Source organism: Phoenix dactylifera, chromosome 4 (assembly GCF_009389715.1).
Source record: "Phoenix dactylifera cultivar Barhee BC4 chromosome 4, palm_55x_up_171113_PBpolish2nd_filt_p, whole genome shotgun sequence".
NCBI classification, from domain to species: Eukaryota; Viridiplantae; Streptophyta; class Magnoliopsida; order Arecales; family Arecaceae; genus Phoenix; species Phoenix dactylifera.
This window is the reverse complement of record NC_052395.1, coordinates 20645549-20658840: the sequence shown is the minus strand read 5'-3', so window position 1 is coordinate 20658840 and position 13292 is coordinate 20645549. Positions and strand designations below refer to the sequence as shown.

The 13292-nt window shown below is 36.1% G+C and overlaps 1 protein-coding gene across 2 annotated transcripts; it reads left to right on the top strand.

The window, feature by feature from the left end:
* The first annotated feature begins 501 nt into the window (after positions 1 to 501).
* LOC103721556 lies at positions 502 to 10440 on the top strand. 2 transcript variants are annotated; one of them, XM_008811821.3, is made up of 12 exons: positions 502 to 745; positions 860 to 958; positions 3555 to 3639; positions 4215 to 4284; positions 5529 to 5589; positions 5660 to 5713; positions 6417 to 6573; positions 6675 to 6771; positions 7180 to 7289; positions 8496 to 8602; positions 9900 to 10010; positions 10157 to 10440. In XM_008811821.3, the coding sequence occupies exons 1-12, from the start codon at positions 656 to 658 to the stop codon at positions 10271 to 10273; spliced, it is 1158 nt and encodes a 385-aa protein (XP_008810043.1). In that variant the 5' UTR covers positions 502 to 655; the 3' UTR covers positions 10274 to 10440. The 2 variants fall into 2 exon arrangements, with proteins under 2 accessions (XP_008810043.1, XP_026666011.2); XM_026810210.2 differs by lacking the exons at positions 502 to 745; positions 860 to 958 and adding an exon at positions 2916 to 3023.
* Positions 10441 to 13292: the final 2852 nt, after the last annotated feature.

The following is a 13292-nucleotide window of genomic DNA, read 5'->3' as shown; positions in this document are numbered from 1 at the left end:
TCCGGGTGAGAAAAATGGATGATAAATATGGGTGACTTCTAGTTAATTGTTCAATTAATCAAATAAGGAGGATGACTATTTGTAACAAATCCATGGTAATGGAATAATAGGATTTTTCCACAGGAAAAGACTGTTACATGGAAAAATTCTAGAAAACTAGTTGTATTTTTTTTAAAAAAAAATTGTTAGTTTTCTAATAAAATAACGAAACACAAAATTAGAGTTTATACGACCAAAAATAAATTTTCAAGCTAACAAACATATATTTGAAGTATTATTGATATTTAATTATGCTGGGAGTTTGATTTAACTGTTAGGAGTCGCAAATCCAGACCATATTTTTGAGACTTGTTTGACATTTATGTCCGGAATAAAGCAGGTAAGTACCTTGTCCCACCGCTTACCCCGTTTCTAAAGTGATTCCATGAGGGTTTAAGGTGCGTCCACAAACCCTGCCGCCCCAGCGAGGCCTTAAATATTTGCCCTAAAATAAAATTAAAAAGAATCCAATCAACAGCGGGCTTTTTCAAACTCGACTTCTACTGTTAACCTAAACAGAGGAAGTTCTGCCGAACGAGAAATACAGCGCACAGAGAACTATCGTCTGATCGGTCTTCGAGGGAAGGAGAAGCCAAAGAGCCCAAAGGGCAGTCAGATGATGGATGGGTGGATTCGCTCCTTCGTCGAAGCCATCCATTCCAGCCCCACGCAGGCCGTTATCTACCTCTCTGGCGGAGCTTCTCAGGTCCCCAAGTCTCCACGCTCTCTCCCTTCTTCCTCTCGCTTGCTCTCGCGTTTCCTTGTTATTTTTCGCCCTCATATTTATCGGTTTACGGATCATAAGGATGATGGGTAACAGGCGCTTGGATGGCTGATGTCTGTTCCCGGAGCTTCTAACACCATTCTCGAAGTCCTCGTTCCCTACTCCAGAACCTCCACGGCTCAATTGCTCGGCAAGGTTTTCGATCTTTTCCCTTCTCCTCTATTCCATGGGAATTTGTTTGGAAACTGATATGCTGGAGTGATTGATGGCTAATTAGAGTCTCATATTACAACGGAGGTGAATCCTTCTTTTAGATCATGCTGTTTCCATCATTGATAAATTCTTCCTTTACTTTATTTTTTTAAAAACTTCACTTATATTTCGAAAGGCTGATTACATATATAGAGTGCAAATTTAATGGACGAATTTTTAGTTGGGATCTAAACGGAGTCATCTGGTATGGCTGAGCCACAACGAATTGAATTGCATCCGTTCTTTCACATATTACCTACATGTTCATTCAAGAAGCCTCGAGATTTATAATCTACATGTTCTTATAAACAACTGATCCTGGATAGGAATCTTTCCATGAACACAAATCCATAATGTGCTAGGTCTGCATGACTGGGAAAGCCAAGGGCAAACACAATTAAAACTAGCACTTGAAGCATCAAATTACAAGGAAACATCATCATACCTTGTCTAAAAGTCTTTCTAGAGAACAATTTAATGCGCAAACTTTTCCAGTCCGATATCAGAATGCAGTTGTAAAATTGGAATAGAGTTTTAAGGCCTGAACAGTGATGACGTGCCAAACAGCCAAAGCTCTCTAACGAATTGTTACATTGACTGATGGCATGTTAGATGTCTTGCTGCATGTATAAGTTAGAATGCGTCAAGCTTTCTGCAATGAAGGCATTGGGACAACATCCATGACATTGATCTCCTCTACAATTTGGGGCTAATTGAATCATAAAGAAGTAAACTATGCCCATTCACATCGATCCATTGCAAAAATAGATAAAATCTTGCTTTTAAAATATTAACTGAAGCTGATATTTCTCTTTGGACTATCTTTGCATACCTGATAATTGGGACATAGGATGCTTGTGTAATCCCTCATGAGAAACTAATGGGTCAAACCTGACTTCTTCATGGGCTGAAAACCTCTATTATTTTTAATAGACGTAATGACTTCCGTATATCAGTAAAATAAATAAAATAGCATGACCATTGCCTTTTTCCGCACAAGGTTCCTCAGGGTTGTGAACAAAACCAAAATTCTCAATAGGTTAGGAGCTAGTTTGGCGCCTTATCGATTTGGCAAGTTTGTGTCCTTCATGCTTACAACCCCTATCAGAAAAACTGCTTTGAATTTCTTCTGTGTATGGTGTTATTTAAAATCCTATATCAAGAAGGATTTTATCTTTAGATATATGTGATAGTGTTTGCAATCATAGTGTATAGCAATGGTTAAGAGAATACTACTAGTTCACCATGGCTGCTGGCAAGAAGGTTTCCCCATGATCAATACCCTATCTTCTCATCCATGCTTTTCATCTGCTCATAAATTGAGATGCATTGACATGCATGAAGTCAACTTTTAAGTCCATTTCTTCAATCTACTTTTGCATATTTATCATCTGGAAACTCTTGATAAGCGCAAAATCCATCTCTTAATCTAGGAATGATGGTCCGCTTTGGCATCTATAATTAAGATTTTTATGTTCCCTTTGACTTCGACGAAGTACCAATCTACTCCAAATCTTTGATGCTTAAGTGGTCTATGATGTTTCCATCAATTCAATACTTGAAAGTCTCGCCCCCCTCAACACACACGCAAACAAAAAAAAGAGAGCGCATCAGCTTTTCAAACAAAGTTTGTTTTGACTGTGAAAGGCATGCTGGTATTGTTGTATTCTTTTGCCTTGTTAATGTGATTCACAAAATACTAATTCTAATTCATGCCTCTAGCTAATACTCAATTGACTTATCCATCCATGTAGGGAATTCGTAGATCCTTATGAACTGCAAACTAGGTTTTTGCCCCATCCATGTGTGATAAGGAGCTAATTTGCTGACCTAAAACATTATTTAAGATCTATGATTCACAAAATACAAAATTCTAATTCATGCTCTAACTAATTCTTGATTCATTTTTCCATGCATGCAGGGATCCGTAGATCCTTATGCACTGCAAACTAGGTTTTTGCCCCATCCGTGTGTGATAAGGAGCCAATTTGCTGACATAAAACATCATGTAAGATCTACATTGCACTCTAAAGTGCAAAACCCCAACAAAAGATAGGGAGATTTGCTTGACTCATTGTAGAACATACCATTTCCATTGAAATGCAGTACTTCACCTTGTGTATTTCCTGGAGATGCCTCCTGAAAATCTATTCTGTTGTCTTATATGAACTAAACTTGCAGAAAAATATAGCAACCAACAAAATAGTATCCTAGAAAGGTCTGATCAACTTACATAGCTTGTTTTGCATGCTGTGGTATATAACACCCTTGCTTTCTTGTGATGCTTCTTGATAGAAAGGAAATGTTAACGAAATATATGACTGTCTGTTCTAATTTTTTGAGCCTGGTGCTCCCCTTCCACTCTCCTTTTCTGCTAACGTGTTCCTTCCGAGCATCATTATTTATAATTTTTTTTTGGTCAAATTAACACGTAATGGTTTACTTTTATATGCTCCTCACATGATAAAATTTTCGTTTCAAGTATGAGATGTCAAGCATTTATTTGTTTGAGTTCATTTTGTGCATGTCCATTATTCAGATTCCTGCACAATTCGCCAGCCAACAAACTGCTGAGGAAATGGCATTATTTGCATACAATCGTGCATTGAAGCTTTCTAGACCAGGTTCTACAACCATCACTTGAGTTTCTAAAGATCGTATACTATGTTTTTCAGACAATAGTTGACTTCATCTATGAGTTATGAGATGAAGCTCAGTTCTGTTGCATTTGCTTTCTAGTTTTATTGTATGAATTGTTGGATGTGGAAAGCATAATTAGTATTTATTACCTGCAACATTTAGCTTACTTCTATTGTATGGTTATCAAATGGCCTTTATATTTTGCAATGTTTTATTCATTTCTGATGGGATTGCAATACAACATGCAATAATGCCTTACCTGAACTTGGAAGTAACTACAAATACTGCATTTGATCTGTGCAAGTCAAAGTTGAGGTTTGTTTTTTCAAAAAAAAAAAAAAAGCCTTAATGCAGGTCTATATCCATGGTAGTAATCCTTGAAAGAAATATTTAATAGTCAATTATTGAAATCATAAGATTCTAAGAGAGAGACCATTTCTATGGTAGATTCTTGAACTTGAAAGTCCTATTATAAAATGCATGGTTTATTTTTGCATGCTTATTGATGCTTCAACATGATATATTTGTGATACAACTAATTTGAGATTTTTATGAATAGGTTTACCAGTATTAGGTGTTGGATTTACTGGGTCTTTGGCCACCATACATCCAAAACATGGGGATCATAGGTATTTTTTGTATTCTCTCTTTTTTTCCCCATCCCCCTAGGACATGAAATTCTATCATCATCAGATTGGATTGAGTTGCTTACAGAAATGAAAGTGTTTCTTGAACTTGCAATAGGTGTTTTTATGTATGTATATCTGTTTTTATGTAGATATCGCTAATCCTATATCTTTGTCAGTCTGGCAACCCAGGGAGGATATGGTTGGTGATACTTACCAGAAACAACATGAATAGCTGGTAGGACAGTATGATGAATGAGTAAATTTTGTTGTTAAATATTGAAAAGGATTATTTTTTGACCATTTATACAATAAAATTATTTATATGCAAGGATTCAAATACTGACCATGCCAGTATACCATTGGTATTGTGTATGTTGGCTAACCCATGACTAAATATAGGGGTATACGGCAGTATGTACAACACCACCACATGGCCAGTATGCCCTTGTACTATGGTATTTCAGATCTTTTGCATGTCTATAATGTGGTTTTTGTATCTTTTCTTTAGCTGCAGTCAGAATTAATTGGCTTAAACATGTCAGATCTATCATACAAGATTTGAGAGAAATATGAAGACACCCAAGAATTTTTATTGGGTGGTTAAATTGGTAGGTGCAATTGGAGGTTAAAGTGACCAACATGTGCCTTGTGATACAAAAGGCAATAAACTAACAACACTGTGTGATTCAGACTTACAGAGTGTTTCAAATGTGTCTGCAATATTGCATGGTAGAAACGAGAACATTGGGATGGAAATGTGGTGGAATTCAATAATAGAGATTCCTTGCCCATATATGTTCATTTGTACAGGTATCGTATCTATCCAAATTGGGTTGAAGGATGGGATAAGGAATTAATACTAAAGGAGGTGTAGAACTAGAACCATTTCAGAATTATATGTTGATAACTAATTGAGGTGGTCTAAACATATGTGGCAAACTAACCTCAAAAAAGGAGCGGGAGATCTAAGCTAAGGTTTTGAGAAAGGATTTATAATAGCTTGCAGTACAATTTCAGGTTGCCTTTCATAACAAATGACCAGAAAATAAGGACACGTAAAGCTGACCCAACTTGTCGGGCCAAGATGCCTATAACTATGGTTTTTGTAATATATATCATCAATTAATTTTCTTTGCTTTTCCGTGTGTTATACTTATTTATGTAGTGCATATTTGATAAACATTTTACAGTGCCTTGGCTCTTTCCTCCATTCTCCCACTAACCTTTTTGTTACAACCATGCAGATTTTACTTGTCAACACGAACTTGTGATCGCCTGTGGTCCTCAGATGTTACTTTATTGAAGGTATCCAGTTCCTGTTTTCTCTCTCCAATGGATTCTACTAGATTAATTAAACATTTTGTATTTTGGTTAGGGTTTGCGGACTCGAGAAGAAGAAGACAAGGTCTCTAGCCATTTCTTACTTAAGGTAAGATGTAATGGTCAAGTTCAAACTTTTATTATATTATCCGCCACTAGTTTTTTTTTTTCAAATTCTGTCATGATATCTATGTTCCTTCTAGATTACAATCGTGCTTTTGTGTAATAATTAAGAAATGTTTGGTTGGTTAGTTCTTAAAAAGTAGGTAACATATGGCCATTTAAGCTGCATTTTGATAACTATGGTTGAAGATATTAGAATCAGGCAAATTAATACTTTCAGGGGTGGAATCGTTCAATATTAAAAATAAATTTATATCCTGTTAAGTATGCCATTGCATGATTCTGTTATAACATCTTTAATCTCAACCAAAATGTTGTGACACAATGCAATAGAGGTTACCCCCCAAGGTCTATGAGAGGAAAAGTACATTATAGCTGCTTACTTTTTGGTATCTACTGTAAATGGCATTAGACATACAATGTTGTTATTTTCAGTCATCCTTTAATGAACTGTTAATCATTAACACTTTGTCCCTGTAAATGTTAGTTGAATCTTTTGAGATGAATCTTCAAAACAAAAAAAAAAAAATGCTCTAATTCTTCCTAAGATCAAAAAGAAGCATGAACTGTTGTCATCTTCCTATGATCTAAAAGAAGTATAACTATTGAATGTGCCATATTTGTATTTTGTTATTGTTGATTATGGTATTTGGAACTATCCTGAATAACGGTTATCTACTTATTCCAAGGCAATTGCAGATGCCTGCAAAGTTTCTGCTACCTTTAAGTCGGAGTTACATGAGTCTGAGATGCCCAATGAATGTGAAAAACAATTCGATGAGGACCAGGAGTTACAACAAATTATTGATGGGAAATTATGCATGAAAATTTATCATTTTTCTTGTGGTATTGTGGCATCACCTGTTTATTATTGATTGGACTGCTTATAATCATATTTAAATTGGTTAATACTGTTTTATAAGCTTATGGTTCATCTGAGCTTGTAGATACACAAACATCTAATTCAGAAAGGAAGATAATATTATCTGGTTCATTTAATCCTTTGCATGATGGGCATCTCAGACTTTTGGAAATTGCATCAAGGTATGCACCTCGACTGAAAGCTTTTTACTGCAATATTCATGGCCTAACTTCTTTCGTAATTTTATATGCCTTGATAAAACTTAAAGATTCTTTCAGAAGTTGAACTAGCCATAATGATTTATGTATTGTTAAAAAAAATGTGTGTGTGGTGGTTTTGGGGGGGGGGGGGGGGGGGGGGGGGGGTGTGGGGGGGGTGCGGGCGGGGAGGCTTTGACTAATAATTTGAATCTTTTTACCACCTCATTGTGAATTATGTACAAAAATTTAAATCTTGGCCCTTCTGGCCCCATGACCTTCATGCCCTTTGTTTTCATCATGTTAAGTATGTTAAGTATACTTGTATCCTCGTTTGTCTAAGCATAACTACTAAACATTATTTTAATTATATATCTGCTTTTTTCCTTGCAGTATTTGTGGTGATGGGCTTCCGTGTTTTGAGATAGCAGCAGTCAATGCAGACAAACCCTCACTGTCAGTAGCTGAAATTAAAACTCGAGTTCAACAATTTAAGAAGGCAGGTCTGTGTTGTTTTGGAAATGAATGATTTTAATGGCTTAAATTTTTCTTGCCATGCTCATCGTGTAGAAGTTATTCAAATTCTTTTGGATGTTTATGTTTCATACCAAGTACTTCAAGTTCATGTGCTATTTGTTCGATTCATTTGTGCAAACCCCAGTTCCATTCTATATAGTAGCTTAGATTTTAAAATTCAACAAACTAGTTATGCTTCTTACTCAATCTTAGTCATCAAATTGTGTTAAGATCGGGAAACTTCTTTTGTTACCATCAACTTACCAACAGGCATAAAGTTTAATACATCGATGAAAATAATGGGACAGAAATATAGTGCTACCTGTCATTATTTTGATGGCATATAAATAATGGATCTCTGGACGCAAGGGAGAAGTAGAAGCAATCATCAAGAACATTTCTTTTGCACAGATTTATTACTATTGCTTTGAGGTTTTATTATATTTCAACATGGAAAGAGCACTGTTGAGAATTATTGCATTTAAAAACAAGTTTTATTTGTTGGTAACAATGATTGAAACACATAAATTGGGTTTGTTGGTAAATAGATGTCTGTAGGTTTTGGAGTTTTGTACCAAGAATTATATGGATGCTTGCCAAATTTGTGGAAGATGCTTTATCATATGTCTAGGCACAACTTTAGGATGGTTAGCAAAATGCCAGGTCAAATGTCCCATCAGGAAAATATACAAGTACCTAGCTAAGATAAAGGATGTGCAGAATTGATGGTTTGGAGCTGGCCAATCATTGAAAAAGGGGGCTGTACCATAAAATAAGTTTAAATTTTATTTTGACTAGGCTGAAGAGCATACAAGTTTCATAGAAAAAAGTGTTCTGGATGTTGAAATTTCTTTAATATACCATAGATTTTCAAGGATGGCTATGGCCTATGGCAGGCCTATAAGATCTTACAGCATCTGCTCTGGACATGTTTATGTGCCCTTACGATTGCATCTGCGCATAAGCATATGAAAGTCTCTCATGTCTTGATGTGGATGGTTGTGATTCTTGCGAAATTCTTTGCATTATGGACATTGCAATAGCTGATTAACATATTTTATAGAAAACCAAATCTTTCTCCATTTATCCTACTTCATTCTTGACTTATTATATTATGATCAACTAATATATTGAGGGATGTCTCATCTTATTGGTAATTTCAGTATTTAAATTCTTATTATTCTTTAATGCAGGGAAGACTGTTATTATTTCAAATCAGCCCTATTTTTATAAAAAAGCAGAACTTTTTCCTGGAAGTGCCTTTGTGATCGGCGTGGACACTGCTGCAAGGCTTATTGATGTAAGAGGTCACTAGCTTAAAAAAGAATTTTCCTTTTTTACCAAAAAGAGAGGGCTTATACCCTTGTTGAAGCCAATTTGTTAGAACAAAGAGCTGATTATTCCTGCTACCTTCTTTCTTATGTTGCATAAATATACTTCAACTTGTTTTTTCTGTAGTTCCTATTTTCATTTCTATATATTTTCTTTTTTTAAAGATATTCTGTTTAGTATGGTGCCCCTGATGAACTCACCAAAATTTCTTGAATCTATGCAAAGTGACATTTTAGTGATCTATAATGCTCCATACATTAAGATCCAGCAATAGAACTCTAACCCCCAATTGTCAGTTAGTTATGAACTTGCTCCATTTTCCAGTATTTTCCTCAATTTCTGTGATAGTGGAAATTGATAAGTAATACACCCATTTTTAGATTGCACTATGTTGTAACTTTTGTTGCTTCTCTCATGAATTGTGGATGGAGAGTCTCAATGGATGTTTTCTTTTCATTTTTAATAGAAAAGGAGTTCAGAAAGGGAAGTCGCAGAACTGTGTCTAATCCTGAAATCCAATCAAAATATCGTGTGCATTTGCATGTAAATGCAAGTATGTCTAGTAGTTCCATTCAGGTGGGTTTGAAGCAAATCCAGTTCAAATTTAACAAAGGAGAATCTTTAATGAAGTTCCACATGGTTGAAATTGATCTACAGTGCCTAAAATCCTACAGACCAAATTTTAGAATGTACATATTGTAAGATATTTAGCATCATGATGGATGTCATTCTTCTTTCCAACACTAGTATTCATTTTTGTGATGTAAAATAAAATCAGCAGAAGGAAAGCTCATGTTTTGTGAACATAATAATAGTCATTTGATGAAAATATTAATTTGGAGAAATTTGTGTGCTCGTATGTCATACTTGAATCAGGAATTATCTCCATATTTTACATCTTGAACCCATTTAATTCTTCATCCTTTGAATACTTAATATGTTGCATCAGTTCTTTTCTTTTTTTTGGGAGGGAAAGATTAGGAAAGCCTAATCACTTTCATTTCGGCAATGAAAGAAGGTAGGTGCAGAAAAGATGCATCAATTTTTAAATTTCTATTACTTCGAGGAATTTTTTGAACTACTAGACCTGTAAATGTATTCTTCTTACAAGATATAGATTTTCTTACTGGAAAGTGGTTTCTGTTAGTCAAGTCTTTATAATCTTAGCAATAAACTTGCTTTTCCTTGTAACCTGGAGAGCATGGATGGAACATGACCGATTCGTATAATACATACTAAATAAGATTCTGTTATTCTTTGTTTAGCCGAAATACTATGGTGGCGATTATGGTAAAATGCTGGAAACACTTCTTGAGTGCAAAAGAACAGGCTGCCAATTTCTTGTGGGTGGTCGAAAGGTCGATGGAGTTTTCAAGGTATTGGTTATATATATATATATATATATATATATATATAGAGAGAGAGAGAGAGAGAGAGAGAGAGAGAGAGAGAGAGAGAGAACTAGATGTGTTTTTTTACAGTATTTCTAGGAAAGTTAACCATGACTGTTGCCATTTTGTAGGTTCTTGAAGATTTTGATATTCCTGAAGAATTGAAGGACATGTTTATCTCCATACCAGCAGAGAGTTTCCGTGTTGATTTATCATCCACTGAGATAAGAAAAAGTAGGGGCATGTGATATATTGTGGACTCATTTTCTGTCCATATAAGATGCAATAATTTAATCTAGGTGAAACATTAATATTTGTATTCTTGGTTCATTACGATATTAGTTAACAGTTGATGCAGCATAAAAAGTTGTGGTCCTCTTAATGATGTTTTCTTGGCCTGAAGCCTGCTTCCGTTCGTCACCAGACCTGGTCTTCTTCCACTATTAAACTCTGGCTCTTGAGCATCATCATTTGCGAGGAAGCAGGTCATCCATTCGACATCTTCACTTTATTTTTCTCTTCCTGCCTCACATTTTCACGTGCATGTCAGGTGCTGAAGCTTAACCCTGATGTTGTCTGATAGAGGGATCGTAACATGCTTTTATTTACTTGATGGCGTACAAAAAAGATCATTGTTGAAAGGAAACCCAGGCTCACTTTGTTTTGAGATAATAAACTGACTCGCTCTCCAGATATAATCATCAGGGTGATGTTAATATCTTTCATTCTTCCCCCTTGTTTATTTCTCTCTCTTCATCTTCTTCCTTCTGAGACTTGCAGATCACTTGCGACTCATAAAGTGGTCATGAATAAAGTTTTGGAATTTAACCTCTAATTATTTAGACAAGATCTAGCTAATGAGAACGGATCGGTTAATCTTTGTTCTCCAATCGTAGCAATAGTGAGCCCAAGACAAACATAACGTAGGCAAAGTTAATCAAGTTTATTCAGAGAAATAGGCTAGTTTCCCTTTGAGGGGCTTACTCCTTAGAGGTGTTGATCGCCCTAACTCCATCTCTCTCTCTCTCTCGCTGTGCAGTCCTCAGTGCCCATTCACACGGACCGAACAGAGCGGACACCTCGAACCTAGCAAAACAACTACAGTGATCTCGTGCTATCTCTGCATCTGCCATTCAAGTACTCGCAAAGTCCGACTCCAACCCGTGACGCTCTTTTTTTTTTTTTTTACTACCCCTAAAATATTCCATTATATTTTCGCAAATTCACCCATGCAACCATCCAGCTCCATAACGGTTCTTTTTAAATTTTTTATTTTTACACCGGGGAGGCCGACCACCACCCATTCTTATCCCAAATGGGTCTTATCTAAGCCAAAATTTAGGCTCCTAGAGAGATTTATTCTAGTGCTGGCACAGCCCGAGCTTTTAAATGGGGATCAAAATGAAGATTTGAGCTAATTCTCCGGTCGTCAGCGCACAGCATTCGAAGTGTGGCCAAATATAGCTTTTTCCCGTGACATTATTGGGAGTCACCATCTTATCCATTTCCCCAGAGTTGATATATTGTTAACTATGTTTACACCATTGATATTTGATACAGCACCTCAAGTTAGATAGAGATTGGTGTGATTCAAGTTAATGAATCTATAAGAAATAGGTGATTGGTAGTATTAGTCCCAATTGGTTATTCGCTAGATAGATCTTAAATACTTATACAGGATTAAGAAACTCAACTAATACTTTCCGACTAGTCTTTTTGGATGAGGTCCTAGATTGTTACAAATCGTATCAGACTAAACACAGCCTATAACCTATATGGACTAGGTTAAACTACAATATAAATCCATTGAGACTAATCATGAACTGATCATGGTGTTTATGATTAGCTTTGAATGGATTTGAAGTTTTAGCTTGATGAGGACGTCAGAGCTTAAACAGGAGATGTGAGGACCCGTGCGGGCGTGTGTTTAGTCTCATATCAGTTATTTGCTGGATAGATCTTGAGTACTTATATAAGATCAAGAAATCTAAATATTATCTTTCTACTAACTTTTTTTGGATAAGGTTTTGTGTTGTTATGGATAGAGTAGGAGAGTTGATGCATCAATTAATAATAGGCCAAATAGATAGAGTGGGCGAATTGATGTATCAAACTGTTTTTTCATCTCAATGGCCTCCAGCACTATTTTTTTTTTCGGTCTCAAACTACAGCAAGTTGAGTCTACACAGTGTATGAGGGTCAAGCAAATCCTATTACGTCGATAACAAGTTTAGTAAAAAGACTTTTTTTTATAAAAAAAATCTATATCTGGTGAATTTAGAGAGATAAACTTGTAGCTATCGGCCTAAATTTTAGGGGACGTGTCAGCATTTAAACATGATTCAACCACGTCAGTCACATGTTATCTCAACCTAAGCTAAGATCGAAAGAGGAATGAGAGCGGTCCTCATCTGAAGGGCGCCGATTTTTTGACTCTACAGGGTTCACATTTCTACTACTTCATCTAAATAAAAATAAGGTTGGCAAGTGGATGCTAAGATTACAATATCATAAGGTCGCCAATCTTTTCAGCTCTGTAAATTCTTCAAACCTTCTCGAAATTTCGATCTATGCATCTACCTTGATGAATTAATAAAGTGGGGAAGTTGCTTATTTCCTCCTCCATTACTCAAAAGGAAAACGTTCTACATATCCAACGAAGACCTACGGTTACTGGTCATAGATTGCGTATTACGTCACATAATATATTTTAAATTTCTCACGTCGTCGTGGAGGTGGGTCAATACAGTGCAGCCAAAAGACCATCAAGGGAACCATCAAAGTTCGGATATTTTCTAAGGTGTGCTGAGATCTAAACAGAAGTTCATGATGAGGTACACCAAGCTCCCACCCCCAACCACATCATTAGGACGCTCCAACCCCACTGACAAATTAGATAGCAATTGGATGTGATTATGATACGTGGTGGAACTTTTCATCTACCAAAAGATATAATCCATTGGACCAAACTTCAAAGCACTATCTATGGTTCAAAACTTCAAATTCGAACTCAGAAGAACAGTGCAAGAACTCACGTGAAAGGTCCCCGCCATTATCTAAAAAACTTCAAAAGTGGGTTGGAATCTCAAAGTGCTGCCATCTTCGTTCTTTCCTTCTCACGAGCCACCATGGTCTTTATATAGGACCCTCCTCCCTTACTCTCTCTCCCCCATCCTCCATTTACCTTCTTCTCCCCTTTGGCGCCATCATCTTCTTCTACTTCTTTGGTCTAGTGTTTGACATGAAGTCAGCACTCATCTTCTTCTT